This window comes from Bubalus kerabau, chromosome 1, assembly GCF_029407905.1.
Source record: "Bubalus kerabau isolate K-KA32 ecotype Philippines breed swamp buffalo chromosome 1, PCC_UOA_SB_1v2, whole genome shotgun sequence".
Lineage (NCBI taxonomy): Eukaryota > Metazoa > Chordata > Mammalia > Artiodactyla > Bovidae > Bubalus > Bubalus kerabau.
Window position 1 is genome coordinate 259,134,893 of NC_073624.1, and position 27,936 is coordinate 259,162,828.

The 27,936-nt window shown below is 39.7% G+C and overlaps 1 protein-coding gene across 5 annotated transcripts in view; it reads right to left on the reverse strand.

Annotated features, from left to right (window-relative positions):
* The window catches only part of LOC129639166 (uncharacterized), a 290,740-nt gene that overhangs the window by 46,938 nt on the left and 215,866 nt on the right, over positions 1-27,936 (reverse strand). Inside the window, exon 4 of one of the 5 annotated variants that reach the window (XM_055564122.1) lies at positions 1,018-1,437. The exons of 3 other annotated variants lie outside the window; for them this stretch is intronic. In XM_055564122.1, the coding sequence (XP_055420097.1) occupies positions 1,077-1,437 (361 nt within the window). In that variant the 3' untranslated portion in view covers positions 1,018-1,076. Of the gene's footprint in view, positions 1-1,017; positions 1,438-27,936 lie in introns of those variants that run through there. One more of the 5 variants, XM_055564190.1, reaches the window with a different exon arrangement.

The window sequence follows — 27,936 nt, forward strand, 5'->3', positions numbered from 1 at the left end:
CTTGCCTGGAAAATCCCATGGATGGAGGAGCCTGGAAGGCTGCAGTCCATGGGGTCGCTGAGGGTTGGATATGACGGAGTGTCTTCACTTTCACTTTTCACTTGCATGCACTGGAGAAGGAAATGGCAACCCACTCCAGTGTTCTTGCCTGGAGAATCCCAGGGACGGGGGAGCCTGGTGGGCTGCCGTCTATGGGGTCGCACAGAGTCAGACACGACTGAAGCGACTTAGCAGCAGTAGCAGTAGAATTCAATAGTGGAAATGGAAAGAGCTTTCAAAGTCATATATGAAACCTCCAAGAAAATTAGTGATAGTTTAAAAAACAAAATATCAAAAATTTCTGAGATGCAAAATATACTTTAAATAATATAAAAAATAACTGACTTCCTGGAGAAAATATTTATAGTGTTTAATGTGTAAAAATCAGCTGACAATACACAACTAAGCTCCCACAAAACATTAAGAAAAATAGAAAGGATCTATAGAAAAATGAGCAAAGAATATGAATAAGCAATCCAAAAAATAATACAAATAGCTAATACATGAATGAAAAATATGTTCACCATCAACAGTACTTGAGAAAGTGCAAATTAAACAATACCAAGACACCATTTCTCTTTCCCTGGATCAACAAAAATTGTTTTATTAGCTTGATGGAAAAGAATCATGGTTTTGAATTGTTGAACTTTGCCATTTGATTCTTAAATGGGATTATGTTATACATGATTTTAATGCACATTTGTCACTTTATGGTTTTTTGCTAATGACGTATTACTTGCTGTTTATATTTGTTTTGGAAAAGTAAACAAAGTCTTGGAAAAGTTGAAAAGTCCTGATGCTGGGAAAGACTTAGGGCAGAAGGAAAAAAGGGTGTCAGAGGATGAGATGTCTGGATGGCATCACTGATGCAATGAACCTGAACTTGGGCAAACTCTGGGAGACGGTGAGGGACAGGGGGGCCTGGCATGCTGCAGTCCATGAGGTCGAAAAGAGTCAGACACAACTAGGCGACTAAACAATAACAACAACATTTATTACAGACTAGGGAAATGGTGTTAGACAAAAAGCAAATCCGATCAATTTTTGTACTTGGTTTCAAAATGGGTCCTATAGGAGCAAAGACAACTCACAACATCAATGATGCATTTGGCCCAGGAACTGCTAACAAACATACGGTACAGTGGTGGTTCAAGTTTTGCAAAGGAGATGAGAGCCTTGAAGATAAGGAGCACAGTGGCCGGCCATGGGAAGGTGACAAAGAACAACCGAGAACCAGAGCTGATCCTCTCCCAACTACAGGAGAAGTTGCCACAAAACTCGACGTCAGTCATTCTACGGCTGTTTGGTACTTGCAGCAAGTTGGAAGGTGAGAAAGCAGCGATGACCAGCTCAGTGTTTGGACCAAGGAGAAGCTCCAAAGCACTTGCCAAAGCCAAACTTGTACCAAAAAAAAAAGAAAAAAAAAGGTTCCGGTCACTGTTTGGTGGTCTGCTACCCGTCTGGTTTACTGCAGCTTTCTGTATCCCTGTGAAACCATTACATATGAGAAGTGTGCTCAGCAAATTGATGAGATGCACCAAAAACTGCAATGCCTGCAGCCAGCATTGGTCAACAGAAAGGCCCAATTCTTCTCATCAACAACGCCCAGCTGCACCTTGCAAAACCAACACTTCAAAACTTCAACTAATTGGGCTACAAGGCTTCGCCTCCTCCGTAGTATTCACCTGACCTCTCACCGATTGACTACCACCTCTTCAAGCATCTTGGCAACTTTTTTTAGGGAAAATGCTTCCACCACCAGCAGGAGGCTGAAAATGCTTTGCAAGGGTTTGTCAAATCATGAAGCATAGATTTTTATGCTACAGGAAAAAACCAATTTATTTCTCATTGGCAAAAATGTGTTGATTGTAATGGTTCTATTTTGATTAATAAAGATGTGTTTGAGCCTAGTTATAATGATTTAAAATGTATGGTCCAAAACCACAATTACTTTTGCATCAACCTAATAATTGGAAAATACTGAAGACTGGAGATGCTACAGTGAAATAGAAATGTTCATACACTGGATTATTGGATTATAACTTGAAACATCTGTTCAACAATCAGAATAATATTATCTAGCAAAAATTTAATTGCACTTACAGTAATCTATCCCCAAGGAAAACCTAGCAGTTAATAAAGCTATGCATACAACATGGTTGCTATTAATAGTAAGGAAGCTACATCTTACCTGGCATGGCAATGGCTAAAGAAAATACACCTCCACATACTCACAAAAACCAGACCTATGTATCTTCATATCTATTTTAAGGTATATGTAAGCACCTCAATAAATATACATATAAAACCCCAAACTGAGGGCCAGTTCTAGGTAAGTATAATGTCTACATTGAGAGGCAAAGAAAGGATGAGACCTATGATATGAAACCCATTGTTCAGCAAAGGTCTAGAGCAGCAAAGTGCATTACTGTATCTCTTCATATCAAAGAAAAACTCAATTCTCTGTTTCAGAAAAGGAGCTGGAGAGAACAAAATTATTCTGTACCATAAAATCAGAGAATTTTATTTTCTCCTGAGGGTAAATTATTGCTCTTCAGAGAGAAAACAATAGAAGGGTGGAACAACATAGTGAAATGGCCCAGGGCCTCCTAGGAACGTAAATACATAATTTCATATTAAATTGCTTAAACTGCTGTAGTGTCAAATACTCCATCATCTCAAACTTTCAGGGACATCTGTTTTACTCAGAAATGTGTGTGTGTGTGTGTGTGTGTGTGTGTGTGTGCAACTTCCAGGAAGGGTCTGAGCTTTATGCTTGGGTTGGAGCCACAGCAGAGATTAAAAAAAAACAGCTAAAAAAAAAATGAGAAAAAAATCAAAAGAAACAAGGAAACTAGAATCATGAAAATGTTTACAACATTTGTTGTAGAAAAATTACAAAAGGAATATGCATGATATAAAAATTTGTATAGCCATGAAAATATAAGCCTACTGATAGCTTACAGTGAACGGTATCAGATTCATGATCTCCAAGAAGAAAATTTAGCTTCGGGATGAGGGACCATGCTTGATCACTCAGGAGCTTTTGTGTAGCAGAGATTCATCAAAGTGAAAAAGAGACAGAGAAAGGTTCTGACATAGACATCAGAAGGGGGGCAGAGAGTGGCCCCCTTGCTAGTTTAAGCAAGAGAGTTATATACTTTTTAATTGGTTATTCAGTTCAGTTCAGGTCAATCGCTCAGTCGTGTCTGACTCTTTGCAACCCATGGACTGCAGGACACCAAGCCTCCCTGTCCATCACCAACACCCAGAGTTTATACAAATTCATGTCCATTCAGTCAGTGATGCCATTCAACCACCTCATCCTCTGTCATCCCCTTCTCCTCCTGCCCTCAATCTTGCCCATCATCAGGGTCTTTTCAAATGAGTCAGTTCTTCACATCAGGTGGCCAAAGTATTGGAGTTTCAGCTTCAACATCAGTCCTTCCAAAGAACACCCAGGACTGATCTCCTTACAGTCCAAGGGACTCTCAAGAGTCTTCTCCACATCACAGTTCAAAAGCATCAATTCTTTGGCGCTCAGATTTCTTTATAGTCCAACACCCACATTCATACATGACTACTGTAAAAACCGTAGCTTTGACTAGACAGACCTTTGTTGAGAGTAATTTCTATGCTTTTTAATATGCTGCCTAGGTTGGTCATAAATTTTTTTCCAAGGAACAAGCATCTTTTCATTTCATGGCTGCAGTCACCATCTGCAGTGATTCTGGAGCCACAAAAAATAGTCAGTCACTGTTTCCCCATCTATTTGCCATGAAGTGATGGGACCAGATGCCATGATCTTAGTTTTCTGAATGTTGAATTTGAAGCCAACTTTTTCACTTTCCTCTTTTTCACATTCATCAAGAGACTCTTTAGTTCTTCTTCGCATTCCGCCATAAGGATGGTGTCATCTGCATATCTGAGATTATTGTTATTTCTCCCAGAAATCTTGATTCCAGCTTGTGCTTCATCCCGCCCAGCATTTCACACAATGTACTCTGCATATAAGTTAAATAAGCAAGATGACAATATACAGCCTTGACGTACTCCTTTCCTGATATGGAACCACTCTGTTGTTCCATGTCCACTTCTAATTGCTGCTTCTTGACTTGCATACAGAATTCTCAGGAGGCAGGTCAGGTGGTCTGATATTCACAACTCCTTCAGAATTTTCCACAGTTTATTATGATCTACACAGTCAAAGTCTTTGGCATAGTCAGTAAAGCAGAAATAGATGTTTTTTCTGGAACTCTCTTGCTTTTTCCATGATCCAGCAGATGTTGGCAATTTGATCTCTTGTTCCTCTACCTTATCTAAATCCAGCTTGAACATCTGGAAGTTCACGGTTCACATACTGTTGAAGCCTGGCTTGGAGAATTTTGAGCATTACTTTACTAGCATGTGAAATGAGTGCAATTGTGCGGTAGTTTGAGCATTCTTTGGCATTGCCTTTTTTGGGATTGGAACGAAAACTGACTGTTTCCAGTCCTGTGCCCATTGCTGAGTTTTCCAAATTTGCTGGCATACTGAGTGCAGCACGTTCACAAAATCATATTTCAGGATTTGGAATAGCTCCACTGGAATTCTATCACCTCCGCTAGCTTTATTTGTAGTGATGCTTCCTAAGGCCCACTTGACTTCATATTCCAGAATGTCTGGCTCTAGGTGAGTGATCATACCATCGTGATTATCTGGGTCATGAAGATCTTTTTTGTATAGTTCCTCTGTGTATTCTTGCCACCTATTCTTAATATCTTCTGCTTCTGTTAGGTCCATGCCATTTATGTCCTTTATTGAGCCCATCTTTGCATGAAATGTTCCCTTGGTATCTCTAATTTTTTGAAGAGATCCTCTAGTCTTTCCCTTTCTATTGTTTTCTCTATTTCTTTGCATTGATCACTGAGGAAGGCGTTCTTATCTCTTCTTGCTATTCTTTGGAACTCTGCATTCAAATGGGTATATCTTTCCTTTTATCCTTTGCCTTTTGCTTCTCTTCTCTTCACAGCTGTTTGTAAGGCCTCCTCAGACAACCATGTTGCCTTCTTGCACTTCTTTTTCTTGGGGACAGTCTTGTTCCCTATCTCCTGTACAATGTCACAAACCCCCATCCATTATTCTTCAGGCACTCTGTCTATCAGATCTAATCCATTGAATCTATTTCTCACGTCCACTGTATATTCGTAAGGGATTTGATTTAGGCCGATTTAGGTCATACCTGAATGGTCTAGTGTTTTCCCTACTTTCTTCAATTTAAGTCTGAATTTGGCAATAAGGAGTTCATTATCTGAGCCACAGTCAGTTCCCGGTCTTGTTTTTGCTGACTGTATAGAGTTTCTCCACCTTTGGCTGCAAAGAATATAATCAATCTGATTTCGGTGTTGACCATCTGGTGATGTCCATGTGCAGAGTCTTCTCTTGTGTTGTTGGAAGAGGGTGTTTGCTATGATCAGTGCATTCTCTTGGCAAAACTCTATTAGCCTTTGCCCTGCTTCATTCTGTACTCCAAGGCCAAATTTACCTGCTACTCCAGGTATTTCTTGACTTCCTACTTTTGCATTCCAGTCCCCTATAATGAAAAGGACATCTTTTTTGGGTGCTAGTTCCATAGGTCTTGTACAGGTCGTCATAGAACTGTTCAACTTCAGCTTCTTCATCATTACTAGTTGGGGCATAGACTTGGATTACTGAGATATTGAATTGTTTGCCTTGGAAACAAACAGAGATCACTCTGTCATTTTTGAGATTGTATCCAAGTACTGCATTTCAGACTCTTTTGTTGACTATGATGGCTACTCCAATTCTTCTAAGGGATTCTTGCCCACAGTGGTAGGTATAATGGTTATCTGAGTTAAATTCATCCACCAGTCCATTTTAGTTCACTAATTTCTAATATGTTGACGTTCATTTTTATCATCTCCTGTTTGATCACTTCCAATTTGCCTTGATTCATGAACCTAACATTCCCGGTTCCTATGCAATATTGCTCTTTACAGCATCAGCCCTTGCTTCTATCACCAGTCACATCCACAACTGGGTGTTGTTTTTGCTTTGGCTCTGTCTCTTCAATCTTTCTGGAGTTATTTCTCCACTGATCTCCAGTAGCATATTGGGCAGCTACCAACCTGGAGAGTTCATCATTCAGTGTCCTTTGTGCTTTTTCATACAGTTCATGGGATTCTCAAGGCAACAATATTGAAGCGGTTTGCCATTCCCTTCTCCAGTGGACCACATTTTGTCAGAACTCTCCACCATGACCCGTCTGTCTTGGGTGGCCCTACATGGCATGGCTTATAGTTTCATTGAGTTAGACAAGGCTGTGGTCCATGTGATCAGATTGGTTAGTTTTCTACAATTGTGATTTTCAGTGTCTGTGCCCTCTGGTGGAGAAGGATAAGTGGTTTATGGAAGCTTCCTGATGGGAGAGACTGACTGAGCGGGAAACTGGGTCTTGTTCTGATGGGTGGGGCATGCTTAGTAAATCTTTAATTCAATTTTCTGTTGATGGTATTACAATAAATCAAAAGAATGTCTCAAGGTTGTAAAGATCTTACCAGACCCACTCCCATAATACACATTCTAAGATATTAGGATTAGTAAGAAGGCTTTCAGGAAGGAGAAACTATCCTCAAGCAGGACACATTGTTGTTATATAATATTTAGTTACAGAGTTTAAACTGAGTTTTTTGTTGTGTAATCATCAGTTCTGGGCTTAAAGAAAAAAACATTTTATGTGACTAAGACTAAGGAATGTAGAGAGAGAGAGAGAGAGAGAGAGAGAGAGAGAAAAGGATGTTTGTCCTTTCCTCCTCCTCGAATTCCAGACTCCTATCTCCTCCTAGAGCCCCAGGCCCCTTTCTCCTCCTCCAGGTCCCCAGACTTCTTATCAGCCTGCCTAGGAATTGACTCTCTCACTACCTTCAGAAACTTGCAGGCACATGTTCTTACTATAGGGCAGATAATAGGCGTTCAAGAATATCTCATCTAGATCAAAAAGACTATAGATGTCCTAGCTGACATGCAGGTTACAAAAGTTTGTAAATGTAATGGTATAAAGGTTACAATATTCATTGTAGAAAAATTACAAAAGGAATATGCACTGATATAAAAATGTCTATAGAGTAAAGGCAATGGCACCCCACTCCAGTACTCTTGCTTGGAGAATCCCATGGTTGGAGGAGCCTGGTGGGCTGCAGTCCATGAGGTCGCTAAGAGTCAGACATGACTGAGCGACTTCACTTTCACTTTTCACTTTCATGCATTGGAGAAGGAAATAACAACCCGCTCCAGTATTCTTGCTTGGAGAACCCCAGGGACGGGGGAGCCTGGTGGGCTGCCATCTATGGGGTTGCACGGAGTCGGACACGACTGAAGCAACTTAGCAGCACCATAGAGTAAAAAGAAAGCCTTTTTTCACTGTCTCCCTCCTGATAGCTCCCACTCACTAGCACAGTGCAGACTTCTAAACACTAACATGTTTCTTAATATATAGAGAAGCTGAATTGAAGTGCTATCATTAAAGCAGATGCTTTCTGACTCCCCAGCAATTGCCCCCACCCAAGCCCCAGCCTGCCTAGTATATACTAACCAGTGGCATACTAGCTATGTATCTTTAGATAGGTGAAATGAGTATTAACTGTGCATATTAACTGACCAGGTTAGGAACTGTAAATAGGCTTCCTTCATAGCTCAGTCGGTAAAGAATCTGCCTGCAATGCAGGAGACACAAGTTCAAATCCTGGATTGGGAAGATCCCCTGGAGAAGGAAATGCAACCCACTCCAGTATTCTTACCTGGAGAATTCCATGGACAGAGGAGCCTGGCTGACTTATAGTCCATGGGGTCGCAAGAGTCAGACATGACTTAGTGACTAAACCACCAGGAAATGTATACAGTTATCATTCAGTGTTCATAGAAAATTGCTTCTAGGACTCCCACAGATACCAAAATCCAGGAATACTAAAGTCTCTTTTATAAAATAGCGTAGTATTTGCATAAACCTATGCACATGTATGGATGTGAGAGTTGGACTATAAAGAAAGCTGAGCGCTGAAGTATTGATGCTTTTGAACTGTGGTGTTGGAGAAGACTGTTGAGAGTCTGTTGGACTGCAAGGAGATCCAACCAGTCCATCCTAATGGAAATAAGTCCTGAATATTCATTGGAAGGACTGATGCTGAAGCTGAAACTCCAATACTTTGGCCACCTGATGCGAAGAACTGACTCATTGGAAAAGACCCTGATGCTGGGAAAGACTGAAGGTGGGAGGAGAAGGGGATGACAGAGGATGAGATGGTTGGATGGCATCACCAACTCAATGGACATGAGTTTGAGTAAGCTCCAGGAGCTGGTGATGAACAGGGAAGCCTGGCATGCTGCAGGACATGGGTCTCAAAGAGTCAGACTCAACTGAGCAACTGAACTGAACTGATGCACATCCTCCCATATACTTTATATCACCCCCAGATTACTTATAATACAGATTACCTAATGCAAAATAAATGCTATGTAAATAGTTCTCTGTTCCAAGGAAATTCAAGTTTCACCTTTGGAACTTTCTGGAATTTTTTTTCAGACTATTTTCAATGTAAAGTTAATTGACTATGTTAATGCTAAACCTGTGGATACAGAGGGCCAACTGTATTTTTTTTAATGAAATTATGTTTGTGGGTTCAATTGAACCAGAAAATAAACAGAACTGCATCTATGTAAAAGATGAGGCCAGTGAGTAAAATAATGCTTTGTAGAAATTGAGAAAAAGAATAGTTCCAATGATCAGAAGTTTGTGATTATTCAGACACACAGAACAGACTTGTGGTTGCCAAGGGGAGTGGGGGTGGGAAGCGATGGACTGGGAATTTGAGGTTAGCAAGTGTGAACTTAGAATGGATAAATAACAAGGTCCTACTATATAGCACTGAAAAGTATATTCAATATCCTTGGTTTATTCAATATAAACCATAATGGAAAAGAATATGTGTGTATGTATGTATGTGTGTGTGTATGTGTGTGTATATATATATATATATATATATATATATATATAAATAACTGAATCATTTTGCTACACAGCAGAAATTAACACAACAGTGTAAAACAACTATACTTCAATCAAATAAATTTAAAATATAAATCTGTAATTATTAAATTCAGAAACTAAGCAGAGAACAAAACAAAGTTTCTTAGAGAAACTTAAGACAAGCTCAAGTTTGACCAGAAATTGAATCTTATAAAAACCTGAAAGACTAGAGATACCACAGATGAGGAAAAGCACTTGACAAAGACATCTATAAGGACCTGACAAACCCAGAGATGGAATTAAGAGACACTTTGCTGCCCCTACCATTGCCTTACCAATCAGACATAATAACTGATTCCAGGCCTATGTCACCCAGCTGAGTCAGAGGTAAGTACACAATCCTTCTGAAGATAACATCCCAGCCAGTAACTACCAATGGATAAGAGTTAGCACAAGACATAAAGTCTTTTTACCATCAAGTGATTTGACAGAGATATGCATAAATATCCTGAGATGATTGATTGGCATAACCAACTCAATAGACATGAGTCTGAGGAAACTTCGGGAGATAATGAAGGACAGGGAAGCCTGGCATGCTACTGCTCATGGAGTTGCAAATAGGCGGACATGAGTTAGTGACTGAACAACAATAACAACAATGCCAGAAATAAACCCTCTTCAAGTAAGATACCTCCAAGACCCCTCCTTGCCAAAGCAGAATTCAGTATACCTACTCTGGCCAGAGTAAGTGTTACATGTACAGTTTTTACCCTGAGTATAAGTAAATTCCTGCTAATCACTCTGTGCTGTTCAGTCTTACAGAATAGATGTGTAAATTTATGTCCTCAAAGTTCTAATCAGAAAAAAAACCTCCTAAGTCTTTAAATTTAAGCAACAGCATAAAAAACCCTAGTCATGGGGTAGAAATATCCAATGATGAAAAGAATACAGAAGACCTCACTGCAGCGCTCAACGTCCCCTCTACTCCCTCTCCAGGAAAAACTCAAAACCAGGACTACCAGCTCTCCTGGCATATGTGTTAGCCCACTCTGCTCCTAATCATGCAGAGAATAGAAATCTCATGACATACAATATTCTGTGCTGGGGGAGCGTGGCAGCATTTCTGCTCAAGAGGTCAGAAGAGCAAAGAACTGCATTCTTCCTAAAGAAGGCTCTTGCAAAGTTTCTGCTGAATTGAGCTTTACATACGGGTGGAAAACCCAGTGTAAAGCATGTGGTTGCATTAATTATAAGATTTCAATTTGACAGTTTAATTAGGAAAAAGAGAGTTAGTGTAGGGCTTGCAGAATTCATGATGAATCACATACTCCAACAGACTTCATTTTCATATTTCAATTACACACATTTCTAACTGATGAACAGCAACATAGCATTTTCTGTTTAATAAATGTGATATCTGTTGGAATTGATAACATTAGTTCAGTAATTACAGAGCCATTATTGTCAGGCTTTTTAAAAACACGGAAAGAAGCCTTAGTTATTAAAGTTTAGTACAGCACAAAACTACATTTTCAGATGTTCCTACTAAAGAGCTTTTGAACAGTATATTAGCTATCCCTTATAGAAGAGAGGTAAAATTTAATAGCAGGTATCTGAATGAGATTGGTTTTGATATATTCACACCGTATTTGATTCCTTGACACACAACTGTACCTATATCCTCTCTAAATCTTCATTCAGAATTCAGGCCAAAGAACAAGGGAGCGGGACTTAGGTTTGAATGACATAATTTAGTGCAAAATCATGCTTTAAGTTCTGATCTGATTCTGGTCTTTGCTTAAAATGATAACAAAATATAACAAAACACTTATTTTTCATCAACTTAAAGATAAAAAATAGATCCAAAGAGGAACAAACTTTCAAAGAGGAATAAGCTCAGTCAGTCAAAATGCATAGAAACATGAGTTCTTTCCCAGAGTGCCTGCTCTGAACTCTGGGAACCTAAGCTGAGAAGCTGGGTATGCTCACAGAGGCACTAAGGTCTTCTTCATGGGTTTTGAACAACAGTCCATTAAATCAAATACAGATGTCAGTTTCCTTGGGGATTAAGAAAAAGATCATGTCCTTCAATAAACACAACTGTAAACTCCAGAAGTTAAGCTCACTTCTGTTTTTTAAATTACTGTCCATTTTGTTCATGATGATCCTTTCATGAACAATACCTGATTTTCTGTGTACCTGAACTACCTGCTTGGTACTGCTTAACTTGCAACAATCTTGATATTTTGCTTAGGTAAATCACATGTGTTTAAATACATTTGTATATGCTGCTGCTGCTGCTAAGTCGCTTCAGTCGTGTCCGACTCTGTGCGACCCCATAGACGGCAGCCCACCAGGCTCCCCCGTCCCTGGGATTCTCCAGGCAAGAACACTGGAGTGGGTTGCCATTTCCTTCTCCAATGCATGAAAGTGAAAAGCGAAAGTGAAGTTGCTCATTCGTGTCCGACTCTTAGCGACCCCATGGACTATAGCCCACCAGGCTTCTCCATCCATGGGATTTTCCAGGCAAGAGTCCTGGAATGGGGTGCCATTGCCTTCTCCACATTTGTATATGAATCACAAAATTTTCTCAACATTCAAATAACAAAATATAGAAAAAAATGGTTTTGTCACATGATACCACCCGAAATCTCGTGAAAGTAAAAGTCGCTCGGTCATGTCCAACTCTTTGGGACTCCATGGACTATAGCCTGCCAGTCTTCTCTGTCCATGAGATTCTCCAGGCAAGAATACTGGAGTGGACTGCCATTCCCTTCTCCAGGGGATCTTCCTGACCCAGGGATTGAACTGGGTCTCCTGCATTTCAGGCAGTTTCTTAACCATCTGAGCCACCAGGGAAGCCCCTACCTATTGCATGTTAAAATTGTAAAGATAAAGGGTTTTTGTTTTACGGTCTCAAAAAAAAGTCATATATTTTCCCATTATAAGTAATTCACTTCCTTTAGTTTAAGGGGAAACTTGAGTATTTTACTGATTTCTTCATAATAATGACAATAAAGTGGCTAGCGTAATGACTAAATGGTTAGTCAGTAAATGGTTACTATGATTATCATTAGCAGGCCAGCGATTATTGTACAAAAGTTAAAATAATATAAAATTTAAAGTATAAAAATTATAAGCATAGAAAGGTTAAAAGTTTGAGAATTATTTCAAATTTAAAAAGAAAAATCATAAATAAATGACCTTCTCATCTCCAAATGGCACATCCTTAAGAAAATATTTAATATCTTTAGTTCCTTACTTGACACAAATTGCAACTTGATCAGTGGGCAAGTGAATATTTTCAGAACTTAGAACTGCTCTGGTCTGTCAGGTGGTAACTTTATAAATGTAAACAAAAGAAATCAGAAAAAAAAAGAGAAAGAAAATTCAAAAAGTAAAGATTTCCAGTTCCCCTCATTCTGTAAACACTGAGGCCCAGAAAAGCAAGTTTTTTTCCATTATCACAATGGCTAAAAAGTATCCAGCTAGATTGTATACTAATATAAGGTCTGTCTACTTTAGCAACCATTGCCAAAGTATGGCCCATGAAGTTCAAGGGATCCCCAGTTCCCTTTCAGGGTCCTTAAGCTCAAAACTAGTTTCCTAGCAAGCTTAAGTTTTGCTGCTGTTCTTTTATTAACTATTGAAGTTTTCACTAATGGTGTAAAAGAAACGGTGGGTAAAACTGCTAGCACCTTCGAGTGAATCAAAGAGGTGGCCCTGAGCTACCCTAGGAGTGACTGTGCTTGTCACTATCGCCGTAAAACACAAATAAAAATAGAAATCCACCTTCATTAAATGTCAAGTCTTATGTACATGTTTTTAATAATCTATGTGACAAAATGGGGAGCGTACCTAACATCCTTCTGCATACTGGACAGCAGTCGCCTCCAGGAGAAGCATGATATGACAGCCCAAGTTGCCAGTGAACTAGCCATTATTCTCCACAGAACATAATTTTTACTTGAAAAAAAAAAAAAAGAACTTTGATTCTTCAGATTTGCTTATTTTATAGGCATTGTCTTGAAGATGACAAAAAAATGACTCAGTCACCTTAGGGAAAATTATTTGGATGGTATGTTTTGCCTGGTGGCTCAGACGGTAAAGCGTCTGCCTACAATGTGGGTGACCCGGGTTCAATCCCTGGGCCAGGAAGAGCCCCTGCAAAAGGAAATGGCAAGCCACGGCAGTATTCTTGCCTGGAAAATCCCATGTACGGAAGAGCTCGGAAGACTACAGTCCATGGCATCGCAAAGAGTTGGACATGACTGAGCGACTTCACTTTCACTTGCATGTTTTGCCAAAGGTAAAAGTTAAGCTTTCAAGCAGAACTTAGAATTTTGGGAATTGTGCATCTGTCATCATGACAGCTTCTCAAGACATAAAGAGTTGTCTGATAAACTGCTGGTGACAGTAATAAACGTGCTTTATTAATACTGTATAATACGGTGCGTCAACACTTACAGATATGCATAGCTTAGCTTAGTAAACCAGTATTTTCCAAATCATCAATAATACTGTCACAAAAGCATGCATGCGTAAAAGATAAATTTAAAATATAAGATAGGCATATGGATTTTAACATAACAAGTATGAATGGTTATTGGCATAGTTTCATATTCTACATTTCAAATAACCTTTAAGAAATCATTACTACACGTTGAGTTTTGGTGTAATATCAGAAAGAATACTTAAAATATCCTCCTTTTACATATATGTTTATGAGGCAAGATTTTCTTGATATTATGTAACCAAACAACATATAACAACAGATTGAATGTAGATGTTTCCTGTTAAACCACACATTAAAGATATTTTCATATATATAAAATAATCTTCTCATTAAATATGTGTTGGGAAATGTAGGGTGGCCTCCTTTATGAAAAGTTTCATCACTAGATATTGATATTTATTATTGTATTTATGTTATTTTTTTAATAAATTAATGCATAGCTTTAATGCATTTATGCAATTTAATACATAAATTGATGCTGAAGCTTCAATACTTTGGCCACCTGATGCGAAGAACTGATTCACTGGAAAAGACCCTGATGCTGAGAAAGATTGAAGGCAGGAGGAGAAGGGGATGACAGAGGATGAGATGGTTGTATGACATCACGGACTTGATGGACATGAGTTTGAGAAACCCTCAGGAGTTTGTGATGGAAAGGGAAACCTGGCGTGCTGCAGTCCCTGGGGTCACAAAGAGTCGGACGGGATTGAGCGATTGAACTGAACTGAATGCATAGTTTGAAATTTTCTCAGTATTCATTTTTAATGTGGTATATACTGATATACATTATTCACAAAAATTAAAGGTCTTTTGGGGCTTTCCTGGTAGCTCAGATGGTAAAGAATTAACCTGAAATGCAGGAGACCCCAGTTCCATCCTTGTATTAGGAAGATCCCCTGGAGAAGGGATAGGCTACCCACTACAGTATTCATGGGCTTCCCTGGTGGCTCAGACAGTAAAGAATCCGCCTGCAATGCAGGATACCTGGGTTCGATCCCTGGGTTGGGAAGATCTGCTGGAGGAGGGCATGGCAACCCACTCCAGTATTCTTGCCTGGAGAATACCCATGGAGAGTAGCCTGGCAGGCTACAGTCGTTGGGGTTGCTAAGAATTGGACATGACTGAGTGACTTTTATTTATATATATTTAAAAGGTCTTTTTGATCCTCAATAGCTTTTAAGACTATTAAAGGTTCCTGAGTCCAAAACATTTGAGAACTACGAATGATGCTATACAATAGACACAGAGGATGAGATGTTTGGATGGCATCACCAATGAAATAGACGTGAACTTGGGCAAACTCCAGGAGATGGCGAGGAACAGGAAAGCCTGCTGTGCTGCAGTCCAACGGGTCGCAGAGTCAGACACAACTTGGAGACTCAACAACAACAGATTATAAAACAATTCAAATACAATACAAACTTGAACCAGTTTGCCATGGTTGCATGGAATTGGTAGAGAAGGACCTGGAAGCCATGTTTTAAGTCATAAAAATAGAAAATTAGAAAATGTGATATTTAAGCCACCTTGTACCCAAGAATATATTGTTTTTCAGATCTTTCAGAATAGTCCAATGTCCTACTCATCCTTCTCACCCTCATAGTACTAGCACAGTGCCTAGACAGGGCCAGTGAATAAATGTTGATGAATTTAACTGAATCTAATAGCCCTGGGTCTTCTTTGGAACGAATGATGCTAAAGCTGAAACTCCAGTACTTTGGCCACCTCATGCGAAGAGTTGACTCATTGGAAAAGACTCTGATGCTGGGAGGGACTAGGGGCAGGAGGAAAAGGGGACAACAGAGGATGAGATGACTGGATGGCATCACCGCCTCAATGGACGTGAGTTTGAGTGAACTCCGGGAGTTGGTGATGGACAGGGAGGCCTGGCGTGCTGCGATTCATGGGGTCACAAAGACTGGACACAACTGAGCAACTGAACTGAACTGAATACAAAATTACACTGATTCATTCTACAAATTCTGATACAAAGCAGAAAATCAATGATTATTGTTCTATGAAGCAAATGCCAAAAAAAAAAAAAAAAAAAAAGGTCCATCTAGTCAAAGCTATGGTTTTTCCAGGAGTCATGTATGGAGGTGAGAATTGGACCATAAAGAAGGCTGAATTCCAAGATTGATGCTTCTGAGCTGTGGTGTTGAAGAAGACTCTTGAGAGTCCCTTGGACAGCAAAAAGATCGAACCAGTCAATCCTAAAGGAAATCAATCCTGAATATTCATTAAAAGGACTGGATACTGAAGCTGAAGCTCCAATACTTTGGCCACCTGACTTGAAGAAACTGACTCATTAGAAAAGACCCTGATGCTGGGAAAGATTTAAGGCAGGAGGAGAAGGGGATGATAGAGGAAAAGATGGTTGAATGGCATCACTGACTCAATGGACATGAGTTTGAGCAAGCTTTGGGAGATGGTGAAGGACAGGAAAGCCTGGCGTGCTGCAGTCCATGGGGTCGCAAAGAGTTGCATAGGACTGAGAGACTGAACAACAAGGAGAAAATAGAATAGATAACTACACAGGTTGCATGATTTCAAGGAAATATAATAAATAAATAAAACTTTTTAAATCTAATGATTAGTTCCTGAATTTATTTTTATAATTAGAGATGTTACCTTTTATTCTACAATGTCAAAACACAAATACTCGAACAAGACATAGCATATTCATTCAAATTCAAATAAAATTTAAACAATATTATCCAGGTTCAAAATGACATCAGTTCAGTCAGTCAGTTCAGTCGCTCAGTCGTGTGCAACTCTTTGCGACCCCAAGAATCACAGCACACCAGGCCTCCCTGTCCATCACCAACTCCCAGAGTTCACTCAAACTCATGTCCATCGAGGTGGTGATGCCATCCAGCCATCTCATCCTCTGTCGTCCCCTTCTCCTCCTGCCCCCAATCCCTCCCAGCATCAGGGTCTTTTCCAATGAGTCAACTCTTCGCATGAGGTGGCCAAAGTACTGGAGTTTCATCTTTAGCATCAGTCCTTCCAAAGAAATCCCAGGGCTGATCTCCTTCAGAATGGACTAGTTGGATCTCCTTGCAGTCCAAGGGACTCTCAAGAGTCTTCTCCAACACCACAGTTCAAAAGCATCAATTCTTCCGTGCTCAGCTTTCTTCACAGTCCAACACTCACATCCATACATGACCACAGGAAAAACCATAGCCTTGACTAGACGGACCTTTGTTGGCAAAGTAATATCTCTGCTTTTGAATATGCTATCTAGGTTGGTCATAACTTTCCTTCCAAGGAGTGTCTTTTAATTTCATGGCTGCAGTCACCATCTGCAGTGATTTTGGAGCCCAAAAATATAAAGTCTGACACAGTTTCCACTGTTTTCCCATCTATTTCCCATGAAGTGATGGGACCAGATGCCATGATCTTCGTTTTCTGAATGTTGAGCTTTAAGCCAACTTTTTCACTCTCCACTTTCACTTTCATCATGAATCTTTTTAGCTCCTCTTCACTTTCTGCCATAAGGATGGTGTTATCTGCATATCTGAGGTGATTGATATTTCTCCCTCCAGTCTTGATTCCAGCTTGTGCTTCTTCCAGTCCAGCGTTTCTCATGATGTACTCTGCATAGAAGTTAAATAAGCAGGGTGACAATATACAGCCTTGACATACTCCTTTTCCTATTTGGAACCAGTCTGTTGTTCCATGTCCAGTTCTAACTGTTGCTTCCTGACCTGCATACAGATTTCTCAAGAGGCAGGTCAGGTGGTCTGGTATTCCCATCTCTTTCAGAATTTTCCACAGTTTATTGTGATCTACATAGTCAAAGGCTTTGGCATAGTCAATAAAGCAGAAATAGATGTTTTTCTGGAACTCTCTTGCTTTTTCCATGATCCAGCAGATGTTGGCAATTTGATTTCTGGTTCCTCTGCCTTTTGTAAAACCAGCTTGAACATCAGGAAGTTCATGGTTCACATACTGCTGAAGCCTGGCTTGGAGAATTTTGAGCATGACTTTACTAGCATGTGAGATGAGTGCAATTGTGCGGTAGTTTGAGCATTCTTTGGCATTGCCTTTCTTTGGGATTGGAATGAAAACTGACCTTTTCCAGTCCTGTGGCCACTGCTGAGTTTTCCAAATTTGCTGGCATATTATGTGCAGCACTTTCACAGCATCATCTTTTAGAATTTTAAATAGCTCAACTGGAATTCCATCGCCTCCACTAGCTTTGTTCGTAGTGATGCTTTCTAAGGCCCACTTGACTTCACATTCCAGGATGTCTGGCTCTAGGTCAGTGGTCACACCATCGTGATTATCTGGGTCGTGAAGATCTTTTTTGTACAGTTCTTCTGTGTATTCTTGCCACCTCTTCTTAATACATTCTGCTTCTGTTAGGTCCATGCCATTTATGTCCTTTATTGAGCCCCTCTTTGCATGAAATGTTCCCTTGCTATCTCTAATTTTCTTAAAGAGATCTCTAGTCTTTCCCATTCTGTTGTTCTCCTCTATATCTTTGCATTGATCACTAAGGAAGGCTTTCTTATCTCTCCTCGCTATTCTTTGGAACTCTGCATTCAGATGTTTGTATCTTTCCTTTTCTCCTTTGCTTTTTGCTTCTCTTCTTTTCACAGCTATTTGTAAGGCCTCCTCAGACAGCCATTTTGCTTCTTTGCATTTCTTTTCCATGGGATGGTCTTGATCCCTGTCTCCTGTACAATGTCTCGAATCTCTGCCCATAGTTCATCAGGTACTCTATCTATCAGATCTAGTCCCTTAAATCTATTTCTCACTTCCACTGTATAATCATAAGGGATTTGATTTAGGTCATACCTGAATGGTCTAGTGGTTTTCCCTACTTTCTTCAATTTAAGTCTGAATTTGGCAATAAGGAGTTCATGATCTGAGCCACAGTCAGCTCCTGGTCTTGTTTTTGCTGACTGTATAGAGCTTCTCCATCTTTGGCTGCAAAGAATATAATCAATCTGATTTCGGTGTTGACCATCTGGTGATGTCCATGTTTAGAGTCTTCTCTTGTGTTATTGGAAGAGAGGGTGTTTGCTATGACCAGTGTGTTCTCTTGTCAAAACTCTATTAGCCTTTGCCCTGCTCCATTCCATATTCCAAGGCCAAATTTGCCTGTTACCCCAGGTGTTTCTTGACTTCCTACTTTTGCATTCCAGTCCATAATGAAATACAAATAATGGGGTAGAAGATCTCAGATGAAAGACATTGTGGAGATGGTAAAAGAAATGACAACAAGAGTAAAAACTGAAGATTCTAAAGTAAACATTTATTTCACAATTTGATATAATGACTCTCTAGAACAACAGCCAAAAACTTATATTTTTCCAGTCCATATGCAATATTGTAACCTATGTAGAATAAAAAAGAAAATCTACAAAATGAAAACCAGAATGTCCCACAACTTAAATCTAGCTTGTTGGACTCCTACATGGCAGTCAAATTACTGAATTGCATATTGTATGCTGACTTGATCAAGATTTCATTATTGCAATACAATGAATGAAGGCAGACTTTCAAATAAGCAATGATGGCTTAACACTATGGAAAGAGAATTAGGATAGAGAAAAGTAACTTGGGTTTAACCCAACCCTAAAAACTGATTGTTAGCTCTGTGACTTTGGGTAAGTTTTTTTATTCTCCCTGGGTATCAGTTTTCCCTTAAGGGAAAAGATCTAATGATCTTTTTTGAAATGTAAGATGCAATAGTTTTAAATTTAATTATTTAGATAGGAAATTAACATTTCTGTCACAGACATTATTTTTAGCATGTCTCATTGAAATTTTGTAGAACAATATTTCCTTCAAGGAAAATCAGAATACAGAATATTAAAAGCATTTTAATGAGACAAATTATGTGAGGAGAAAATCTATATTTAAGCAACTCTTTTGTTTATCTCAATTTTTCATTAACCAGTTAAGAACTTATACTCTTTCACTGTGTTTTCTCTAGCAGTAACTAAAGGGCATTGAATAGTAAGAAAAACGTTTATAAAGAGTTCAAAATGGGAATTTTTTATATCAGTATCCATCTCTGGCCATTTCCCAGGAGAATTTTATGAGTTCAAGATGTCAGAATCATTCTGCAGAATGAAAATCTACTTTATTCCACTTCTTGTTACCTCAAGAAATGGTGAAAATAAATTTTTGTGTGGACAGTGTTTTTGTCATTTTTAAGTCTGCTGACAACCGTGTTTAGTCACATTTCCACCCAACTGCATAATGTATAGGACCCCAATCCTACACTTACTTTAAAGTGAAAAGAGCAGCCTTTTTTGTTTGTTCGTTTGTTTTGATAGAAGGGCTACTGTCACATTGTTAATTCACAATTGGCTTTTAAAATCTCCTTTCCATTTTTAAAGTATACTCTACTGATAACATATTTTTAATAGTCTTTACCAATATCAAAGACACACTAGATTTCATTAGGCCACCAAAAGGATCAGTTACGCAAATTTCTACCTAAGCTGAGTGTGTCAATGCCTATCCCTAACCCTTCCTTTTACTTTCAGCTTCCTTTTTTACTTGGAACTCTTTGACTCCGATATTGTATGAACACCCACTAAACTATTAAAAATAAGCAACAACAAAAAAACTTAGAAATATCTAACAAACAAAATATAATTAAATACCAGAAAACAAGAATGGCTGTTAAAGTATCCCACAATCACAATAGATTTATTGGGAGAAACTTTTCCCTCATACTTGCCAAAGCCTGCATGACTGACTAACAGAATTATTCACCTAGAGCATGAAATGAAGAACAGTTACCAATACAAAGCATGTTTTTAAATCCAGTTAATTAACAAAGATTCCTATGTTGATCTTTAGACAGATTAGTTCACAGGAATAATAATAATTTAGATTATAAAATTTTCACCATGGGTGGTACTGCAAATGGGTCATTGTCTCTGTGCCAAAGAGCATATCAACCGATGAATGAATTAAGCAGATGTGGGGTGTGTGTGTGTGTGTATAGACACACACAATGGAATATTACTCAGTCAGTAAAAAGATTGAAATTCTGCCCTTTGCAACAACATAGGTGGACCTAGAGAATATTATGTTAGTGAAATGTCAGAAAGAAACTTTGCTATGAGTTACATGTGCAATCTAAAAAATAAAATGAATGTACATAAGAAAACAGAAACAGACTTACAGATACAGAAAACATTCTAGTAGATACAGTGGAGAGAGGGAAAAAGAATAAAAATAGAGGTATGCGATCAAGATATACAAACTGCTGCTGCTGCTGCTAAGTCACATCAGTAGTGTCAGACTCGGTACAACCCCATAGACGGCAGCCCAACTACTATGTGTAAAATAGATATACAACAAGAATACATTGCACGGCACAGAAATATAGCCATTATTTTGCAATAACATTAAATAAAATATAATTATAAAAATACTGAATCACTGTGCTGTACATCTGAAACTAATAATATTATAAGTCAACTATACTTCAAAAAGAGTCCATCATTCACTTTGGGTTGGTGGGAGGGGATGATGCTAAGAAGATAAAGTCTGAAGTTGGGCTGGTCATCTAATTTATTCACATCCATAGTAATTTGAAAGAATGGTCTCCAGTCTCAATTTGTTTCTTGGTGTTCTTTTTTTAAAATAGATTTCTAAATTATTTTTAAATTTCAGGAAAAGCATTTGTAACAAACATAGAAGTCCTTTTAAAAGTTTGCTGTCCTTTAAAATGAAGTCAAGGATCAATTATCAAAACAAACTCATTCCGTTAATCAGTTTACAAAGGTGCAAATTGTTTGTCAGAATACAATGCCAGGGAGGCTGCTTTGTTTAATGACAATCCTAACAGCAAGAATCCCTGGGGCAGGAAGCAAGTAATCAAGAATCCATCTCTGAAACTTTGAGAATGCTGGCAACAGTCTATTATAATGCATGGTTACAAGGAGACCTTGTACAGAAAACAATACACTGAAATAGACCAGACTTGTTATGAAACAATAAACTTATATATAGCTCTGAACCTGACACAGCTAAAGGATTCTTGCCTTCTAGGATTGAATTTAACACTCGAGGCTAAATATTTCAAATAGATTTTTCTATTGCCCACTTTGTATGTCTGAATGCACATACCATAATCACATTTTGGTGTGCAATTTCAACAACGTATATGTGAACTAAAACCAACATGAAAGGTTAAGGAGCTGATGTAAAGACTGGTCAGACATTTGAGGGCTTCCAGTACTTACCCTGACTTCCCTTGTGGCTCAGCTGGTAAAGAATCTGCCTGCAATGTGGGAGACCTGGATTCGATCCCTGGGTTGGGAAGATTCCCTGCAGAAGGGAATGGCTACCCACTCCAATATTCTGGCCGGGAGAATTCCATGGACTATACAGTCCATGGGATCACAAAGAGTTGGACACGACTGAGCAACTTTCACTCACTCAGTACTTACCTTGTACTAGAAGAGATGAAGGACACACAAAAAATTTTGCAGTACATTTTACAAATTCTGGAGCAAAAAAAATGTGTATGCAAGTGAAATATTATGTGAAACGAGTCATAGGATTTGAGAGGAAGGAAAAGAGTGAGGCTGAATTTAAGAATTGGGTTTGGATTGAGTATAAATAGGCAAAGAAAGAGGAGCATCACACTGAGGCAAGGCATGCTCAGTCACTCAGTCATGTCTGTCTCTTTGCGACCTTATGGATTATAGCCCCCCTGGCTCTGCTGTCCATGGGATTTTCCAGGCAAGAATACTGGAGTGGGTTGCAATTTCTCCTCCAGAGGATCTTCCTGACCCAGGAATCCAACTTGCATCTCCTTCACTGCAAGCAAATTCTTTATCTCTTGAGCCATCTGGGAAATCCCAAGGAATGGTACAGAGGTAGAGAATTATATGTTGTTAATACTAGAATAGATGAGATACTGAGTCCACTCCTTGGGCTGAAAGCAAGGGTTCAGGAGAAAGTGTAGTGGAGGGCAAATAGGGAAGGCAGATTAAGACACAAGTGTGCAGAAGATAGGGTTGGCCTTCTGAACACGATTCCCATTTGTTTCAGCATAATATCTCACGACTTTGGGAGAATGCTGTGAGTTACATGACAAACATCATTTTCCCCCAGTTAGAGGTGGGGTCAGGAATGCTGGGAAGAGGTCAGGGTCACACACAGAGTGACACAGGGAATGACAGAGAGTCCTGTTTCCCAGTCCAGCCATCTCTCAGCCAAGATATACTACAACCTCCCTGCCTCTTTCCCAGGTTCCAAAATACTGAAATGGAATGACCATGCTGGAATGAGCTAAGATGCTGGAACTGCCCCTTATGTTTTCCTTCCTCTGTGATGAGAAAGAAAAGAGAGGAGGACTGTTGAACTTTAAACTTCCTGATAAACTATAATGTGGGAAAGTGCCATTTTTAGGTTTACATGAAGGAGCTACCTCTGAGAATGGCCTCTTGGCCTGTGAAAAACTAGAAACATCCCAGGAAGTCACTGAAATGTTGTAGTACTGTGAGAATTTGTATAAAAATAAACACTGGATTATTTCAGGCTTAGTCCCTTGAGAAAATGAGCCAGAATTACTCAGAACTACTAGCCTAATCTTGACAGAACAGAGGAAATTAACAACTGAAGCCAGAATTTTTTTTCCCCCTTCTTAAAAAAAGGCCTATTTGTGATATTTTGGAAAATGAAAAAAAAAAAAAAAAGAATCAGGTTAACCATGTGATTCAAGTGACCCTGGAACTAAGATGGCTGAGTGTCCTGATGAGAAGATGCAAGGCAGAGTAGTGCTTCTTGGAAAATGTCAGCTGGGGGCACAGAGGCAGGAAAGCTCGAGTATATGGATTCAAAGAGGCATGTAATTCAGTTCTCTGTAAACTCTATTCTCTAGAGCTTGGTGGATTTTTTTTTAAAGCTGGCTCATTTTTGTCCCCTCAGGACATATAAAGATTTAAAAGTCAAAAGAAAGACGCACTATCACATGTCACCGTGGGACCTGCCCCCAAGCTTGACTAAAGTCCTTCCTTTCTACTGAAAAATAATTTCCCATTGAATCTCTGGTTTGAAAGAAATTTCATTGAGAACATGAGGTCACTCCATTGTTTAATTCATATTTCTAATGAAAACGAATAAACAACAGCTCAGAGTTATTTATTAAAATACCGAAGACAACTGCTTCTCAGCACCACCAACTTACATGGTTTAGTTCAGTCAATACAGCATAACTTCTATGTGCCCATATTGGCTGTAAAAAGTAAGTCACAAGCTTTCTGCTCAAGAATTGTACCATTTCTACACACAAGCATAACTACAGGATCCATAGCTCCCCAACTGGTACTTCTCTGGGTCCACAGAGATAATCCAGGGATGTAACATGAAGCAGAGAAGGAAGATGAAATCAATATCACACCCTATTATTCCTTAGGGCTAACTATGGCCCCTTTATTTCCAATGCAGAAAATTAACTCAGGGAAGAGACGTTCAAGGTGTCACAAGAGAAGATGTAGCTTCTGCTAAGACTGCATGATTGGCCAGGCAGTTTGTGGTTATGCTGTCTAATCACACAGAAAAAAAGTGGGAAAAGAAAAATGGGAATCTGAGTGGCTTTCCTCTCCACACTTGAGTCTGTCCCCGGGAAGAGTGTTCTAACTAGGAGCCAAGATTTCTACCTTAGAGAGCACAGAGTTGTAAGGACAGGAAGAACAACATCCCACAGTAAATCATTGTGAACAATGTTGGTTGCATTCTTGCTTCCAATCTTGATACCGACTCAAGTTTCAGATGCATGAATCTATCAAATACAATGCCATATACAAGTCTCTGATCCACCTATACATGGCACCACCACTTTCTTCCAGAGTATTGCCTCTGAGCAGGTGATTCACCTCTATAATCTCCCAGCCATTCCCATACCATATCCACCTGGTAGCTTTTGAATGTTGTAGTATCTGATGCAACCCACAGATTCCATGGTCGTGGTCTTCTTGCTCCTGTATCTCATTAACTGTGAAGTGGGTTCATTGGTGGGATGCATATAGGAGTCCATGCCTGTGGATAAGGCACCCTGACAGTCTCTGGAGAGGGGTGACTTGGAGGTCAATAAAGATGAACTCATATGCTTTTGAGTTGGGATGCTGTAGAAGACTCTTGAGAGTCCCTTTGACAGCAAGGAGTCAATCCTAAAGGAAATCAACCCTGAATATTTATTGGAAGGACTGATGCTGGAGCTCCAAAACTTTGGCCACCTGATGCAGAGAGCTGACTCATTGAAAAAGACTGATGCTGGGAAAGATTGAGGGTAGGAGGAGAAGGGGGTGACAGAGGATGAGAAAATTGGATGGCATCACTGACTCAATGGACATGAGTTTGAGCAAACTCCAGGAGATAACGAAGGACAAGGAAGCCTGGCATGCTGTAGTCCATGGGGTTGCAAAAAGTCAGACATGACTTAGTGATTGAATAACATCGACAACATTCTGGTATGTTCTGTAATAAACTACTAGACCTTTCAGAACAGAAGAGACTGAATACAGTCAGTCTGCTACCAGCAGTTGATTAGTTCTTCGTGGAATAGAGACACAGCAGAGATTCAGCTTTGGCAATAGCTAGACTAGCCCTGGAAAGTGAGTCACTCTGTTGGATGCACATGAAACCTTCATCTCTGCAGCTGGGTCCTCTCAAGTCGTGAGCTCATTACAGCAGTTCTGGGGTGGTTGATGACAAAGGCACACTAATGTCTACCAACTGAGTCACTTGTGCCTACTTTCTAGTATGATTCTCTCACAGTGATGTCTCCTGGTGGGTCTTCACAAACCATGCAAAGATCATGCCTTGTGCCCACTCCTTTGTTGCCTCCTTCCACATATTCTACCTCGTACATTCCTGTCTCTAAACTTCCAGGCCACTTGGGCTCATCCAGTCATTTCAATTACTCATGACTCTATATAGTCTCACCTGGGGCACTTCTTTCAGAGAGGAAGTAACCAAGTATACAACCAGAAACTGGTGACGATGGGAAAAGTGTCTCTTAGCACTGTCAGAGTATAGCTTGTAAAGAAACCACACTAATTTTTGGTTTGCACATAAAGAACCAATGCATTTGATTATTTGGCAAGAACTCCAATTATTATTTGGTCATCCATACACCAAGCTTGAGCTTTGTTCTTCTTCAGCTGTCATAAAGGATATCCATATATGGTCATAGATGGGAGGGGAAGCAGGGTTCTGGTGTAAACATAGTGGTTGACAGAGAGGGGAGAGAGGTCTAAGCTATGTATTCACTCAGTTTTCTTATGCCTTCTGGTATGTTCAGACTCAATGCAAGTCTGCCATTTTTTGTGATGGACTGCTGCTGGGTTCTACCAAATAATGGTCTGGGACATTAAATAGAACCCAGCGCATATGGGTCTCTACCAGGATCCAGCTGTTTCCCCACCCCAAATGGCATGCCCTTGCTCTGGAACTACAGTGTCTTTGATATGACTCTCTTCTTGCCATAAGCCACACACTGCATCTTTTCCTACCACATACCTCCAGCATCATACGTTTTGCCAGACAACATACCCGAAGTGCAATTTTACTTACAGTGTAGCCTGAATTGCTGCAAAACCTGTTATTACTCTAGACCTCATACAAAGATAACAGACTTTTGTATCATCTAGCAAATCAGCTAGGACAGTACTTCTAAGTATGAAAAGGTACTACCTTCAGAACACAAATACGCTTAATAAATATTATGCCTTCTTTGTGATAGAGGATACAAGTATCAATTTTTCTTTAATTTTATAAAAAATATCCCAGCGTGTCCTGGACAACTGAGTCCCTAAAAACTACAGAAGTATCAGGTCTCTGAATTTTCAGCGGGTTTATCTCTCACACTCTGGGGCACATGTGTCTTACCAAGACCTCACGCATGCTAAACATCCCTCTCTGATTCTTCCTCATCAGCATGATACCTTCAGTGTAATAATTAATCTGATGCTGCATAAGATGTCTAGATAATCCAGATATCTTCTGATTGATGACAGGGAGTCGGACAGTTAACATACCTGGAAGAAAACTATGAATGTGTATTATCACCCTATGTGCCCTTTCTTGTCTGATTACAGTAGAAAAGAATGAATTTGCTACTTCAAGCCTCATGTCATACATGTGAGAATTAATTACTTAAAGAAATATTAGCACATCTAGCAGAGGAGCTGAGTCAGGGCTATGACTTGGTTGAGCATGTACCCATTACAGTAGTTCTCAGAAGTCTATTTGATTTCTGTAAGCAAAGAGACTTATGGATTAAATAAAGGTGTGATGGACACCACTACCCTTGTGTTCTTAAGATCCTTAAGGGTGATTCTATGTCTGCCATCACTCTCAAAATTTGACACTGTTTTTCACTAACTATTGTGATGGGGAGAGGATGTGATTCCAAAGGTTCAACTTGGTATCTTTCACTCAAATAGCTTTTACCTCACAGTCCAAGGATTCAACTAGTCTTATTCCACTTGCTGAGTATCTTGATTCTAAATTTTACATTTGAAATTTGGATAAATGACAGTCAAAAATCTAGAGGATCTCCTCTAAGCAGTCTGTCCTGTGGAAGACCAGGGATGGATTTCCCAACGGGAAAGCCACACTCCTACCCAGGTGGCACTAGTGGTAAAGAATCCACCTTCCGATGCAGGAGACCCAGGAGATGCAGGCTTGATCCCCGGGTTGGGAGATCCCCTGGAGTGGTAAACAGCAACCCACTCCAGTATTCTTGCTTGGAAAAGCCCATGGACAGAGGAACCTGGTGAGCTACAGTCCATGGGGTCACAGGAGTCAGAAATGACGAAGCACACAGGCAACTGACTGCAGATACTTTTAGGGCGGGCAGTGGGAACACCCATGGTGGTGCTTAGTTTCTGATTCATCCTAAACCTGGATTCCCTCCAGTCACAAAATCACCGCCAGAGGCAATGGGGCCTGGCTGCTGATCTGTCTATGTCTACTAGAAGAGAGAAAGAAAATTTTCTTTCCCTCAAGCAAAGAGAAAAGCCTTGATTTCTGGTGTGATCGGGGTCATTTGGCTCACGTGGCAGCCACTGGCACTGGACCATGAGAATCCACAGGGAATGGTGTGGCCTGACTATATTGGTTAATTCATTAACCCCAATCATAGCAGGTAGGAATTTGTCTTTTTTAATACTGCCTTTGTTTATTTGTGACTTTTTGTTTGTTTTGACTACTTTGTTTTCATAGATATAGTTCCAGGGCATAAAACAGTGCCTGGCCATAATTGGCCCTCAGTAAGTACTTGTTGACATTACTTTGCCAACAAAGGTCCATCTACTCAAGGCTATGGTTTTTCCTGTGGTCATGTATGGATGTGAGAGTTGGACTGTGA